Raw genomic sequence first — 13,925 nt, 5'->3', positions numbered from 1 at the left:
GTTTCAGGGGAAAATAAGGACTGAGATTGAGGCTGATGTTATTCACCCTCCTCTCTGCAAAATTGTAAATTGCTCAGTGTGTTTATTTACTCTTTGCAGTGATGTTTTGGAATACCTGCTTATGGTATAGCATGGGTGTGATATGATACAAAGGCTGTTATTCTGTAGATTATTCATCCAATTTCCATTTAAGAAAACAAAGCAAGAGCTACAAACAGAGCTCTGGCTGTGGTTTTGATGCGTTGTTTTATGCACAGGGCTTTTTCTTAACTAGGTTTCAAGCTTCATTTTTAAAAGGGCGAGAGAGAAAAACTCTGTTGAGGGGACAAAACATATTGGGAGCTAGCAGCATGCCAGTATTTCAGATGCCAGTCTAAGAACATAGGCATTATAGCTAAATGGTCCAAAGAGAAAAAGATCTGGGCAAGTTCTGTTGTACAAGGCATTAGTTTATATCATATTACAGTCTTTCAAAGGCAGTTATTAAATATTGGATTGAACGTGGTTTGGCAATCAAACTTTAACCCTTTGTTTTTCCTTGTGTGTTTACCAGTTTGATTTATGAGACTTTGAAAGAAATCATGGTGAATATACTACTCCATGTAAATTTTATAGAAAGGCTAGTCTTTCTATACTGTTTCTTGTGAAGTTTTATAAGTGACCGAGAATGACACATGAAAGTGAAAAGCATTAGCTTGTGTGGCAAAAACACAAATGTGTTTTCACACTTCCAGGCAGTGCCAAATACTATAGTTTGGTTTCCAAATCTTCTTTTTTTATAGTTAACCTGCTCAATTCTTCTCAAGACATCTGCACATAGACCACATGCAGGTGGTCTGATTTTCAGAGATGCTGAGAACATACTGACATTGCTGGCTTTGATGTGACTGAGGGGAGTTTAGATTTTTGAAAATAAAATCATTTTTTGTGTTCAGCGATGAAATGAAGAATTGGAAGCCTAAATTTAGGTGTCTGAGTTCAGATATTCAGATGTTATGCTTTTTCTTGTTATTACAAGTCCACTTTGATACATAGTGTTCTGACACCTATCTAAAACCTTAAATCAATATAAATACTTTTATCAGGTGGATACAGAAAAGTGCAATGATGAGATATAGCAGCAGGGATCAATGCCGTGCCCTTCATAGTGACGAACAATGAAATAAAGCCCGTTTAAGAGTTAATATTGAATGTCCCACACAATGCAAAGGGTAAAGGTTTAGAAGTATTATCCAAGCAGGTGGATGTTAGTTATAGAGAACATTGCAAATTGCAAACAGAGTTTGTATCCCAACGAGATAAGATTACGTGTTTCTTTTTGAGGAACAATAACCATTAGCTATTCTAAATGAGCAGTGCTTTTAAATCTTGTCACAAGACATGGGTATTGCTAAGCAACGGTTTGTCTTCAGAATGCACTTCAGTTTTTGTCTGTACTCCACTTTGTCTCTAGCTTTCTTTGACGCTCATTTTATTTTATTGCTCATTTAGGGGCAACCATGGAAGGTGGGGCGACAATTGTGTAGTTTTTCTGGGATGGAAAATAAGCATTGTCTAATAAAAGTATATAGAAATACTGAAACCCAGAACAACAGCTGTAAGGCAGGCATAGGTCCGCAGAAATGGAACAATAAGGAGAGAGAGAGAGAGAGGGAGTGATAAAAGGAAGTGTAATGAGAAAAAACATTATAAAGAAAGTCTGATTGAAAGAATTAGTTTGTGGATGTATCCTGTGACCTTACAGCACAAAGCAAGCTGCCTCTCTTGGTTGTCCTTGTTTCCAGTAACCATAAAGGCTTTCAGAGAAGACCAATGCAGTTTGGTGTACAAAAGAAAATGTTGTACATCCCAGCTGAGAAATTGGTGAAAATAGTAAGTTGTCAGGTTCCCTGCTTCTGAATCTCCAGTGACTGAGAATAACTATCCAGGATGAAAGGAGTGCATTCTCACATTTCTTCAGACTTTTGTGAGGAGCAGGTTAGATGTACATGCTTCTAATATACTTGCTTTCACCTGAAAATATAGTGATGGCTTTGCCTTGGATGAATATGCCCTCTGGGTCATATTGTGATTCTGCAGATTTATACTTATGGGTTTTCTGTTCATTGTTTAAAGCAGTTCATGTGAAATACTGTAGTGAGTTTTCAAGAGTATCAAGTATGTCTTTATGGAAAAAGGTGTCTCCAGGGCAGTTCCAGAATGTTCTTTTTTTGGTTTAAATGAGGGTTTTATGTTCTCTTCTAAAATAGAAGCAAAGGTATGTATAATTACATAGATTCTGTAAAATATATTTCTAAAGCAGTTTTTAATAGTCTTGGTTAACTGGCTCTTAAAACACCCATGCTGGCTTGTGAAGATGTTTCAGATGTCTAAAAGAATTTACGAGACAGTAATTTGCTTTTTTCAACCATTTTCAATATGATTGCGTTTATAGTCAGGACAGATGGTGAGCTGGCACACCTTTGCAAAAGAGTCCGAAGACCCCCTCCACCTTTGTCACTGGGCGCTGGAGGCAGCAGCAAGGCAAACCTTCTCGAACGTTTTTTGCTGCTCTGGTTAGCCCTGACCCAAAGCAGCTCTGTTAAAGGGAAAGATGGGGGTGTATTCTTCACATCTGTTCAACTGCTTAGAATTAGATCTCCTAACTCGATTATTGTTTGGATCACCCATTTTGGTGATGGTTGTTTAGGCAGAGGCTTGTTAACTACTTCAAGTAAAAATTGAACTACTGAATTAGTCTTAGAGAGCAAGCATTTGAAACTCCTGGAGTGTGTTTCCTTATCTTTTTATTTATTAGAGAATATTATAATTTATGCATCACCAATGTGACTGCTGCTCTTAAATTTTATTTGGGATGAGAAATACTCTGTATTGTAGAGTAGCTTTTATCTTTCTACACTAGCTCAGCTGTTTTAAGCAGGTATCTATTCAAGACTCTTCCTGTTATTGCTGTTTACATGGTATACCTACACATATCTAGTTGTGCAAAGGTTTGAGGAGATATCTTGTGTGGACACGTTTCACAGACAGGGCAGAGGAATATTGCTAAATCAGGAATTGGGTTGGTTGGTTTGTTTGGTTTTGATTACCATTCAGCTTAATGCTTTAATTGATTTGGTTTTATAGTGCTTGCATGTAGCAATGAGGTAAAAATAGGTCAGAAGTAAATATCTTTGTCAAGATTAAATATGCTGGGGATATAGTGCCCTTGTAATGACTGTAAGACACTTACATTGTGTGTAAATTATTTTGCAAGGAACGCAGTAACTATCCTTGTCAAGTCTGCTGATGATAACAAATTTCCCAGGATAGCTGATCTTTGGCGATAATGTACCAGGTACCGCTTTGAGTAGGTAATCATAGCAAAATAGTGTGCAACAAATATTTCAATATTTTGCATTTCAAAGTGTATTTTATGAAGTAACTAAATTGGAGTTTGAGGCAACAGGAGTTCCTCAGACACCGGTGTGTGGCGAGAGTCAAACGTGACAGGCTAATGTAGAGCTCCTTGGAGTCTTTTAATGAATAAAAATTTCTCTGCAGCAAAGAAAATGAGTGTGCCATCACACTGGTCATTGCTGATGGATTTCATCAACACAAAGAGGTTCAATAAAGGTTAATAGGAGTGTGTAATGTGGTGTAACACAAACTCCCAATTATCAAGGAGTTCTCTAATGTCAAGGTGAGGAGAAATATGTCATTGTGACTCTTCTTTCCATACAGCTCAAGCTGAACTTAACAAAATTATCTGTGGTCTGTTGGGCAGGGCACTGGAAGAGTAACCAAGAGACCCTGTTCTCTTTGTAGTTATGAACTGTTGTGTGACATTGGGCATATCACTGAATTTATCTATTTCTCAATATCCTCATCTACAGAATGGAGGTTATTACAGATACTCCTTTTATAAAGTCTTTGGACCTCCATGGATGAAAAATTCTATACCAGCTCTGAACTAGAATAATTTTGTTTATAAATGCTCACCAGCCATCATCAACAAAATAAAAACAACTCTTAATATAGCTTATTTTGTTAAGGCCTTTAAAGTTGCTCCACTGAATGCACTTTAGAGTAAGGAGGACCAGATAATAACAACGTAACACTGGCGCTCTAGTTTAAAAAAAAACACACCACCATAGGGTCAATGGGATAATGGGAAAATACGAGATCTTTTACTAAGGAGACATTCACAGATGAGTCTATCAGAGGACTGCACCATCTGTATTTGATAACTCTGCTGTGGTAGTGCCATCTGAGTACCCTTCTGCTCAATGGAAAAGCTCAGATTCCCACTCACATGCACATGTAACTCTGGAGACTGCTTTTTATTTGGCTTAAAATTCAGGTTTATTCCAACAGTGCATATGTAATTAGAGACCCCTCACTTCTGATGAAGCATTTAGAGGCTGTGCTGTATATTTTTAAATCTTCCGCTGGGAATGTTTAGCCTGGAGAAAAGGAGGCTGAGGGGAGACCTTATTGGTCTCTACAACTGCCTGAAAGGAGGTTGTAGAGAGGTGGGGGTCGGTCTCTTCTCCCAGGTAACAAGTGACAGGACAAGAGGAAATGGCCTCAAGTTGCGCCAGGGGAGGTTTAGACTCGATATGAGGAAATTTTTCTTCATTGAAAGTGTTGTCCAGCACTGGAACAGGCTGCCCAGGGAAGTGGTTGAGTTGCCATCCCTGGAGGTATTTAAAGGACATTTGGATGAGGAGCTTAGGGACATGGTGTAGTGGTGGGCTTGGTAGTGTTAGGTTTACGTTTGGACTCGATGATCTTAAAGGTCTTTTCCAACCTCTATGATTCTGTGATTCTGTGAATTGCTCTACCATCTCTCACATGCAGAAGGGATGTGTGCTGGTGTGGTAGAACACCACAAGATCTTGAGCCACGTAAGGTTTGAACTTTCACAGTTTGTGTCCCATCAATGTGAACACAGATATTGTTTTAAAATAATATTGGCTTATAAAATGCTGTGGTAGATTTTCCACATCAAGAGCAATTTATATTCTTAGTTTTGATTCAAAAGCTCAGAGCCATGTTTTGATAATAGTGGAAAGCCTTGCACTACACATAGTTCCTTTAATTTCAGCAGAACTGTTAATGGTGTAAGTCAGCACCTAATGTGACTACGTTGTCAGTTTGGTGCATGTAAATTGTAGGTTTGGGGTTTTATAATTTAAAACAAAACAAAAACAAAACAAAAAAACAAACCCAAACCCCACAAAGTGTAAAAAGGACTAGGTGTTTTTAAAGCAACCTGAATAAATGCCATTTGTTTTAAATTTTGTGCAGTAGTGTTAATAACATATAAATAAAAAATATTATACAATGAGAAGAGCATAAAAAATGAATGTGAGCTTTATTTTTCAGTTGCGATGAGGAATAGATTAGTGAAAGAAAAAACATTTTTCTTGATGCATAAAAATGTAGTATATTATCAACCTTCTGATCCCTACACTGTAGAAGAACTTGACCTAAAAATCTAAGGTTACTTTGGGTAGGAAAGTCAACATTAGTGAAGAAATCCATGAGTTTAGGGCTTAAGAATTAACTGAGACAGAACTCTGTTTAAGACTGACGTAACTTTTGACTCTCTAACTAAAGAAACCACATTAAGAGCAGCAAATTGTATTAGCTGTAAGCTTTTTGCAGCCTTGCAGACTCATTCATTTATTACGTTTGATTGTCAGGACATCTCAAATATAGAATTAAAATAGTTCCAATAAGCCAATTAACTCATGTGGCACTTCAGACCAGCACTTCTGTGCCAAAGGGAGTCACTGTTAGGACTTACATGGCAGAGTGTCTGAAGCAAGTTTAGACAGTTCAAGCAATGCATAGCATAGCCTTTCTACTGGGCAATAGATATTAATTGAAATAAAGTTGTTGATTTAATCAAAAGTGTGGTAATCTCACTGTAATCTCACTTTACATTTGCAGTGTTGAGACTTGAACATCTGAAAGTGGTTTGGGTGTGGGGTTTTTGGTTGTTTGGTTTTTTTTGTAAATGACATGGAGTAAACATACTTTTATTCGTAGAAACAATGGATAGATTGAATGGATAGTTGATCTTTCATTTGCATGCTGGTTCTGCTTTTTCATTATAAAACAAAAAATGTGTACATGCATATGTATATTTAACATGTATGTGACAAAAACACTCTCAAATAGCAACATTTGTAAAGTATGTACAACTGTGCAAGCTATAGCTATGAATACACCTCAGAGGTGTATATCGGTTCCTAATATGCAACACAAACTGACGGATTACTTTTAAAGGATTAGTACAATATTCCTGTTGAGTAAATGAATTTCTTTAATCAGGACTGTAGTGATACTTACTGGCTCTGAAAATCCTGGGGGGTGGGAAGAATTTTCATCGTCGACGGTTGTATTGGTCTGCGCACGTACAAAGCACCCACAGACTTGTCGAAAGACTGATACTAAGGACTGTTTACACGCTTGTAAGTAACTTGAAATATTTTTCTATGCGGCATAAAGGCAATTACCTTGATTTTGATAAGAGTTGATAGAAGTTGATACAAATACAAATAGGAACACAAAAATGATGTTTCTCTTTGGAGGAATAACAAGGAGTAAAAATTCAAGGTGTAGCTGACGTATGGCATCTTTCTGAAGTTGTCTTGCGTCAAGAGAGTGTTTCTTCTCCTGCCTTGGTCACTCCAGCTGCATGGGTTTTGGTGTGGTGGTTTTGTTTGTTTGTTTTCTTTTTGTTGTTGTTGTTTTTTGGTTTTATTTGTTGGGTTTGTTAGGGGTTTTGTTGGTCTTGATGTTTCCGTGTCAAATACTTAGATTGCATTAAATGCTTTAGACCTGAGTTTTGTATAGATTGCTTTTTGGTGTGCTTTTTCTAGATGATCATTTGCTATGCAAGAAAAAAGCCCCACGCCTAAATCCATGAACAGCATTAAAAGTTCTGACAGTGAAGTACTGTCTGTCTTTCCCTGGCGCTTATGTGAAATGATCTGGCAAAACAAGATACTGAAGAAATAATATATTTTTTGTGTGCTTTCTCAAATGATATATGTTCTTGCCTCTCTGGAGAATGTCTTGCCAAATGCTGATTTTTGTAAGCAGAAAGAATCAGCATTTCAAGTATTTTTTTTTTTATAATGCAGCAGATCTGAAGTTATATCTGCTTGATCTTCTAGACAATTAGAAATCCACTTCTCTAAAGAAATGTCCAACTGTGACTCCAGCTTTTCATACCCTTTTGTTATGCAAGTCAATTATTTATAGCAAAGTTAAGGCTGTTTTCTCTCCTCTTAATAACAGTACAAATGTATTACTGAATATGTTACAAAAGTTGATGAGAATTTTTCAAAATTGTCGTGGTTTAGCCCCAGCCGGCAACTAAGCACCACGCAGCCGCTCGCTCACTCCCCCTCGGTGGGATGGGGGAGAGAATCGGAAGAGCAAAAGTAAGAAAACTTGAGGGTTGAGATAAAGACAGTTTAATAGGTAAAGCAAAAGCCACGCACACAAGCAAAGCAAAGTAAGGAATTAATTCACTCCTTCCCATGGTCAGGCTGGTGTTCAGCCATCTCTAGGAAAGCAGGGCTCTATCACGCGTAACGGTTACTTGGGAAGACAAACGCCATCACTCCAAACGTCCCCCCTTCCTTCTTCTTCCCCAGCTTTATATACTGAGCGTGACGTCATGTGGTATGGAATAGCCCTTTGGTCAGTTTGGATCAACTATCCTGGCTGTGTCCCCTCCCAGCTTCTTCTGCACCTGGCAGAGCACGGGAAGCTGAAAAGTCCTTGACTAGTACAGCAGCAACTAAACCATCTCTGTATTATCAACACTGTCTTCAGCACAAATCCAAAACATAGCCCCATACCAGCCACTATGAAGAAAATTAACTCTGTCTCAGCTGAAACCAGGACAAAAATCTCTTAGTGGAATAAAATTATAGAATATTGAAAAAAATTGAGGGTTTAATTTTTTAAAAACAAAACAAAACCAAACAAACAAAAAACCCAAAAAACTTTGTCATCAACTTTGTATTTTTTACAGTGGAGGGGAATGGCTATTTAAGGCATTTGCTTGAGTGGGCCATTCAGGGTAGCAGTACTGCAAGGTAGTTTGCAAGTCTGGAATAAAAAGGACAGCCTGGTCCAGAAGCTAGTTTTTTTCACCGCTGTCTGTGATAGCATTTTGCTTAATTGCAACCCTAGTGGCACGCTGCTGTTTTCTCAAGACTACGTTAAAGGAAAATAAATAATTTCATTTAAAAACGATTTCAAATTTATTTCAAAGGAACTATGTCTTTGCTGTTTTAGCTAATTTATTTAAATTAAAAGCAAATTTAATATGTAAAAATCTAGTAGTAGGGAAATGATGAGAGCCTGGAGGTCAGACAGCCTCTGCAGTGAAAGGAAGAGAATCCATTATTAATGATGCCCTTTGTTACAGTTTTATTGTGTTTTTGTTTTCTCACTATCTGCTGTGATTCACGATTCTTGCATTGATAGGTGGTATAAAATCAACTGCTTTCTAGATGGAACCTAAATTCCCAGCCTCACGCACATTGAGTACTGAGAGGAGGTGCAGACACACGTGCAGATTAAGCTGGCACCTCTTCCCACCAGACACAATCACTAGAGCACAAGGATACTACAAACAGCTGGTGTTTTTTCCAACCACATAATTTCTCCTGTTTTGGAACCTTCCACTTATGGCTGAAATAATAATAGAAGTATTTTTATGGCAATGAAATACTGAATGTAAAATACATATTATGTAAACCTCTTATTATATAAACCTCTTGGTTGCCAAGGTCTTGCAGATCAAGTAAACGCTCCTAGTTTGTTGCAAATGTTCTTGAAGGTTTCCAACAATTGACTAGACATGCACCGTGCAAGATGTGTGGTCTTTTCAAATAGAACTTAAATAATATCTTCTATTTCCTCCAATTTTTTTTTATGTTGGAACTTTAGCATTTAATTTATGAAAAGATGAATTTATGTATTATGACCTAGCATAATTATAAAATCATAAACTATCAGTTAATAAATCGTTCCCATCTATTTTGAGTGCAAGTTAATATTAATTTTCAAAAGCACCAGTTACTCAAAATTGAGAAGGGTGCCCTTTTAATATGTTCTCACAATAGCCTAATAGACTATATGGTATGATTCTCTGTGCCTAGAAAATTTGTCGACTTCAACTGTACCATTCAGTTTTCAGACAAATGCAGTGAATGATCTCCTGGTTTTCTTCACTTGATGGCAAAGCTTAAATCAATAAATCTGATGACCTGAAAAAAAGTCTCTTGAAGTGACGCATTTTAGAATACTTTCTAAGAACTCAAAGGTCAAGTCTGAAGGAAACCATTTTTATCAGAACTTGGTATGTTGAACATGATCTGTGCAGCTTGACATAAGTGATTCAAATTTGTACTTGATCTATTGACATAATAAATACAAGTTGTTCATGACACAGCATTTTGTTTCATTTATTTTAAATTTTCCAAAGCTTCAAATCCTGTGGGATGTGAACAGACTTTGATATCATTAATTAACTGGGGATGTTTTCAATTTACTTTTAATTTTCTATGTTTTATCACAGTTAGTATTTGTTACAATAACATTTACCGCTCTGTTCTGAACCCTACTGAACCTCTGAACCCTACTGTGTTCTTGCATTTTCTCCAGTAAATAAAAAACCCAATATTTTTCTATTTTAGACAAATCACTGTGCTATCCTAAATTAATTTTTTCGGAGTGGAGAGTAGTGACTTTAGTAATGGCATAAACGGACTTGCAGACTTGAAATCAGACTCTGCTTATGGCATTTAAATGCAGACCAAGAAGGGGAAAAACAAATCTCCCCTCCTGCCTCCAGGGAGCAAAATGCAGGTGGTCTGCTTGAGGTTTCTTAGATTACTTGGACTAATATTAAAATCTCAGCTAGAATAGAGCCTCATAACTGGAAACAGTGTGGAAAAAAAAGAAATTATTACTGAAATGGGAAAATTATAGAATAGAAAACATTTAGTGTCTTACATATTTACTGGCAACTTTGTATATTTTAACTTTATGAAATTGTCTGCAAATGATGTTTTATCAAATATTATTTGCCTATCAAAACATTCACACAAGTTTTTACAGAGAAGTATAAAGATTAAAGCAAGTCCAAAGTGCCACTTTGCCTTGAAAATTGGTTTTGTCAGAAGAAATGGGTACAAAATGTGCAGGCATTCACTTACGATAGAGTCCATCCTTCCATCGCCAGCCGGGACATGACTGGTCCTGACTTGTTCACGGGTTTGATCATTTTGGTGTTCATCCAGGTGCTTTGAGCCACTGTTTTTGATGCTGTTATTCTTTCTTCTCCCTCCGGAGTTATACAAGGTTTGGAGATAATTGTAATTCTATAGGCAAGTTTTACTGATAAATCTTTTTAATAATACCAGCTCATTTTATTGACTTATGTATTGTGCTGTGGGTTGCATTAAAGAGTCTGCTTTGGAGGTTTGGAAGATATTTTTTGCACGTGGGGCTAAAGCTGGCGGAAGCCAGGTATACTTTTCATCTTCCTCGCAGTATCATGGAGGTACAATTATGTGAATAGGTTAAGGGTTCACTAATGGGCAGTGATTAGTTCATCACGACTCCTACATGTTTTAAATAGAGATAAGCAAGCAATAACAAGACTGAAAGCCATCACTTCTTAGAGTACAGGCTATAGTGGAATGACATGGGAAAGAGGAATGTTCTCAGTACTAAATGTTTGGAAGATTGACTCCAATGAATATTATGCTTTTTTTGTATGTTATATTCTTAGAAGCTTCATTGTAAACACTGATAAAGTGTTGATATGCAGAAAATAGAGGATAAAAATTGTTTTGAATATATTTTTAGTGCTCAGTCTGAGAGTTCTTCACACTGTGAAAAGAGACCGTGAGCTAATGCTCATTCATATTGTATAAAGGATACTTTTAGGCTTGCGTTTGCATAAAGGCTCATGTTTATGTGGCTTATTTAGGGTTTTCTTTGCATGGAAAGTTAAGAATGTCTAGATAAGCTTGTAGTATAAGTGTTCATAAAGTAAGTATTGTATAAAGCTCGTGAAATAGGCATCTACCAGTTCAGCTGAGGAGGAGGATTCTAGGTTGCTAAGGCGCAGTGGATTGCCAAGCATATCGCTGGTTTTAAATGATTTTTGGATGGATACGAGGATTTTTTACTACTTTTTTTGGGCTGTTGTTCAGTTGCAGGGAGGGGTAATTTAGACGTTGTGAGGGGGAATTATCATTTTCCTACAGTGCACGAGATCAATATTTCTATTATATTTTTCTTCACAGAGTTCTGGTTCTAACCCAGTCGTTCTATCCCTGTGACAGCATCTTGGCACAAAGCAGCCTTCTGTCACACAAAAACCCATCAAATAAGTGAAGAATGTCAGCAAAAGTGTAATATGAAACTAATAATTAGTTGTCAAAATTTCAGCTGGTTCACTGTGAATAACTTTTCCCTAATTCTTTTTTCTTTTTTTTTTTTTTCCTTCCAGAAATACAAAGAATATGAGAAGGATGTTGCAATAGAAGAAATTGATGGCCTTCAGCTTGTGAAAAAGTTAGCAAAGAATATGGAAGAAATGTTTCATAAAAAGTCTGAAGCTGTACGGGTAAGCAGCAGATCAATCTGCTATTTCATTCTATGATGTAAGACTAAGTATATAATTTAGGCTCTGCTCTGAAGGCTGTACTGGCAGTTGAAGGTCCTGAAGTAGAAATGCTAAAGTGTTCAGAAGTATTTTAGGATCAGTGTTCAAGAGAATAGATATAAATTATTTATGCCATCAATAGATAAATGCAAGAGAGTGTAACTAGTTTTGGATTACCAGTTTCCCATATGGGTTTGTAAAATATCAGTTGTGTTCAGTAAAACAAAACTATGTAAGGTTGTGCATTAAAATGTTAGATTGCAAAATATCAAACCAAAGCAACTTAATTTCACTGCTCACTACTATAAAAATAACATTGCAGGGAATCTTCTGAGTTCAAAAACTGTCCTTTAGCTCAAATCTAGAAGAAGATGGAGATGCCTCAAATGGGGCTAAATCCAAAATTCCTCTAATTGTGGTAAGTACTACATCACTAAAGCCAACTTATTAATGATCATTAAGTAGCTACATTGAGCTTTCTGTACATCTGTGGGTTTGGGGTTTGCTTTTTGTTTTGGGGTGGTTGTTTTTTTCTTTTTTCCTCTCCATTCTGATCCTTCTTTTGTAGTAGCTTTGGCATCCTATTAGGTTAGATTTACCACAAAAAAAGAAAAAGTTCTGACTTCTGTGTTTTACTATATCGAATAGGAGTTCATTGTAACATGCGTGTCCTAAAGAGTAACAGGTCTTCCTGTTGTAGTTTTCATTTTGCATTATTCTTTGCTAGAAATTTAGGTGACTGCCTGTAACAGTAGTCCCTGTTACATCACCTATATCAGTAGACTAACAGGACGTTATGGTGATGCCGTTTACCACCAGCTACTCTATTTCAGCCAGATTTGTCTGCTCAATTGAGTTGAAGGTCTTTGTGTCTCCACTCTGGAGCTGACTCTGGAGCAACAAGACATCACCCAAGGACAGGGATTCCATTTGTGTAACTGTAGATACAATTTTGCCTTCGGCCTTTTGGTTTTTGTTGTGGTGCAAAAGAGAGGAAGGAATTTGGCTATGTTTTAGAGGTTGAATTTTCTGGGCTGGCAGTGAAGTAAAACATATTTCAGCTTGTAAACTGAGCACACTTGGCAGGGAAGCAGAGAAAGACAATAAACATGGAACCCCGCAAAGCTATTTTTACAGTCTGTTTTTCAGAGAAAAACTGCACTTTAAGATGTGTGCAACAGCTTCCAGAAGCCTGCAGGATATTGACTTGGAGGGGGTTGTTTTCCCTGTTCCTTAGCAGAGAAAACCGCTGTCTTGACATCAGACCGATGTGAAAAAAACATTCTTGGAGCGGCACTCATTTAGAGTGAGAAGTGACCACCAAGCTGCACACAAGGAAAGCGGAGCTCTATTCCATTGGTATGGAGTGCTCTTGGGGAAGAGCAGGTTGTCGCTCAATTAGAGCTTTGTAGTGAATGTTTTCTAATGTTTGTGAGTGTTTAGAACTGGTTTGGCCTCTTCATACAGATGGTGTTTTTGTCTAAGGAGGAAAAAAATATAGGACAAATATAGGCCACTATACTGAAGTGCTGGAAAAACTGACTGAAATCCAGAGCCTTCTTTGGAAGGTTTCCATCTTTGGCAAGGAAGCTAGAAGCTTGGTTTGGACAGGGTCACTTATTTTAAAAAATGATCTGTTTAGTGTACCTCCCAATAAAGTTATGCTTTTTTGCATAATTACATAACGTGGTCCATCTTGGTTGCTAGAGATGTAGTGAGTGACCTTTTACGTTCTGGTAGTAAGTAGTGCTTAGTATTTTATGTCCTGATAAGTACAAAATCTTTTGCTACAGTGCAGGTTTTGCATGAGTTCCATCATTGGTACACCATAGCTACTTTTCTCCTCATATCTGGAGAGGTGAGATAGGTCCATATGAGCCTTGTAATTCCTAAGACCTCTGCTCCATGATGAGGCAAAGTAATACTGCATCACCTTGCTGCTAAAATAATAGAATTTTGACATAAGCTTTTGTACAAAGAACACTGAAACCTAGAATTCAGAGTAGTATTTTAGATACGCTGGTGGTAATATTGAGGTAAATATTAAATGAAGAGTACCCTACAAAATATCTCTCAGGCCTAGAAATAATGGGGCGACCATTGCAAGGGTTCAAATCCAAGTGCTCGGAAAACGCGTTCCAATGTTACCCCAAATTGTTACCCGGCACTGCTCATTGAATTAGCTTCAAGTAGACATCAAAATCCATGGTTTAATTTAAAATACTTTCTA

The 13,925-nt window shown here is 37.2% G+C and overlaps 1 protein-coding gene across 1 annotated transcript in view; it reads left to right on the top strand.

Annotated features, from left to right (window-relative positions):
* CACNA2D3 (calcium voltage-gated channel auxiliary subunit alpha2delta 3) overlaps nt 1-13,925 on the top strand; it is a 485,172-nt gene that overhangs the window by 94,580 nt on the left and 376,667 nt on the right. Inside the window, exon 3 of the mRNA XM_075514383.1 lies at nt 11,540-11,656. Coding sequence (XP_075370498.1) covers nt 11,540-11,656 — 117 coding nt within the window. The remainder of the gene's footprint in view (nt 1-11,539; nt 11,657-13,925) is intronic.

The sequence above is a fragment of the Mycteria americana genome, chromosome 11, assembly GCF_035582795.1.
Source record: "Mycteria americana isolate JAX WOST 10 ecotype Jacksonville Zoo and Gardens chromosome 11, USCA_MyAme_1.0, whole genome shotgun sequence".
Classification (NCBI taxonomy): Eukaryota; Metazoa; Chordata; class Aves; order Ciconiiformes; family Ciconiidae; genus Mycteria; species Mycteria americana.
Note: the sequence above shows the minus strand (reverse complement) of the source record. Positions and strands in the feature narration are given on the sequence as shown.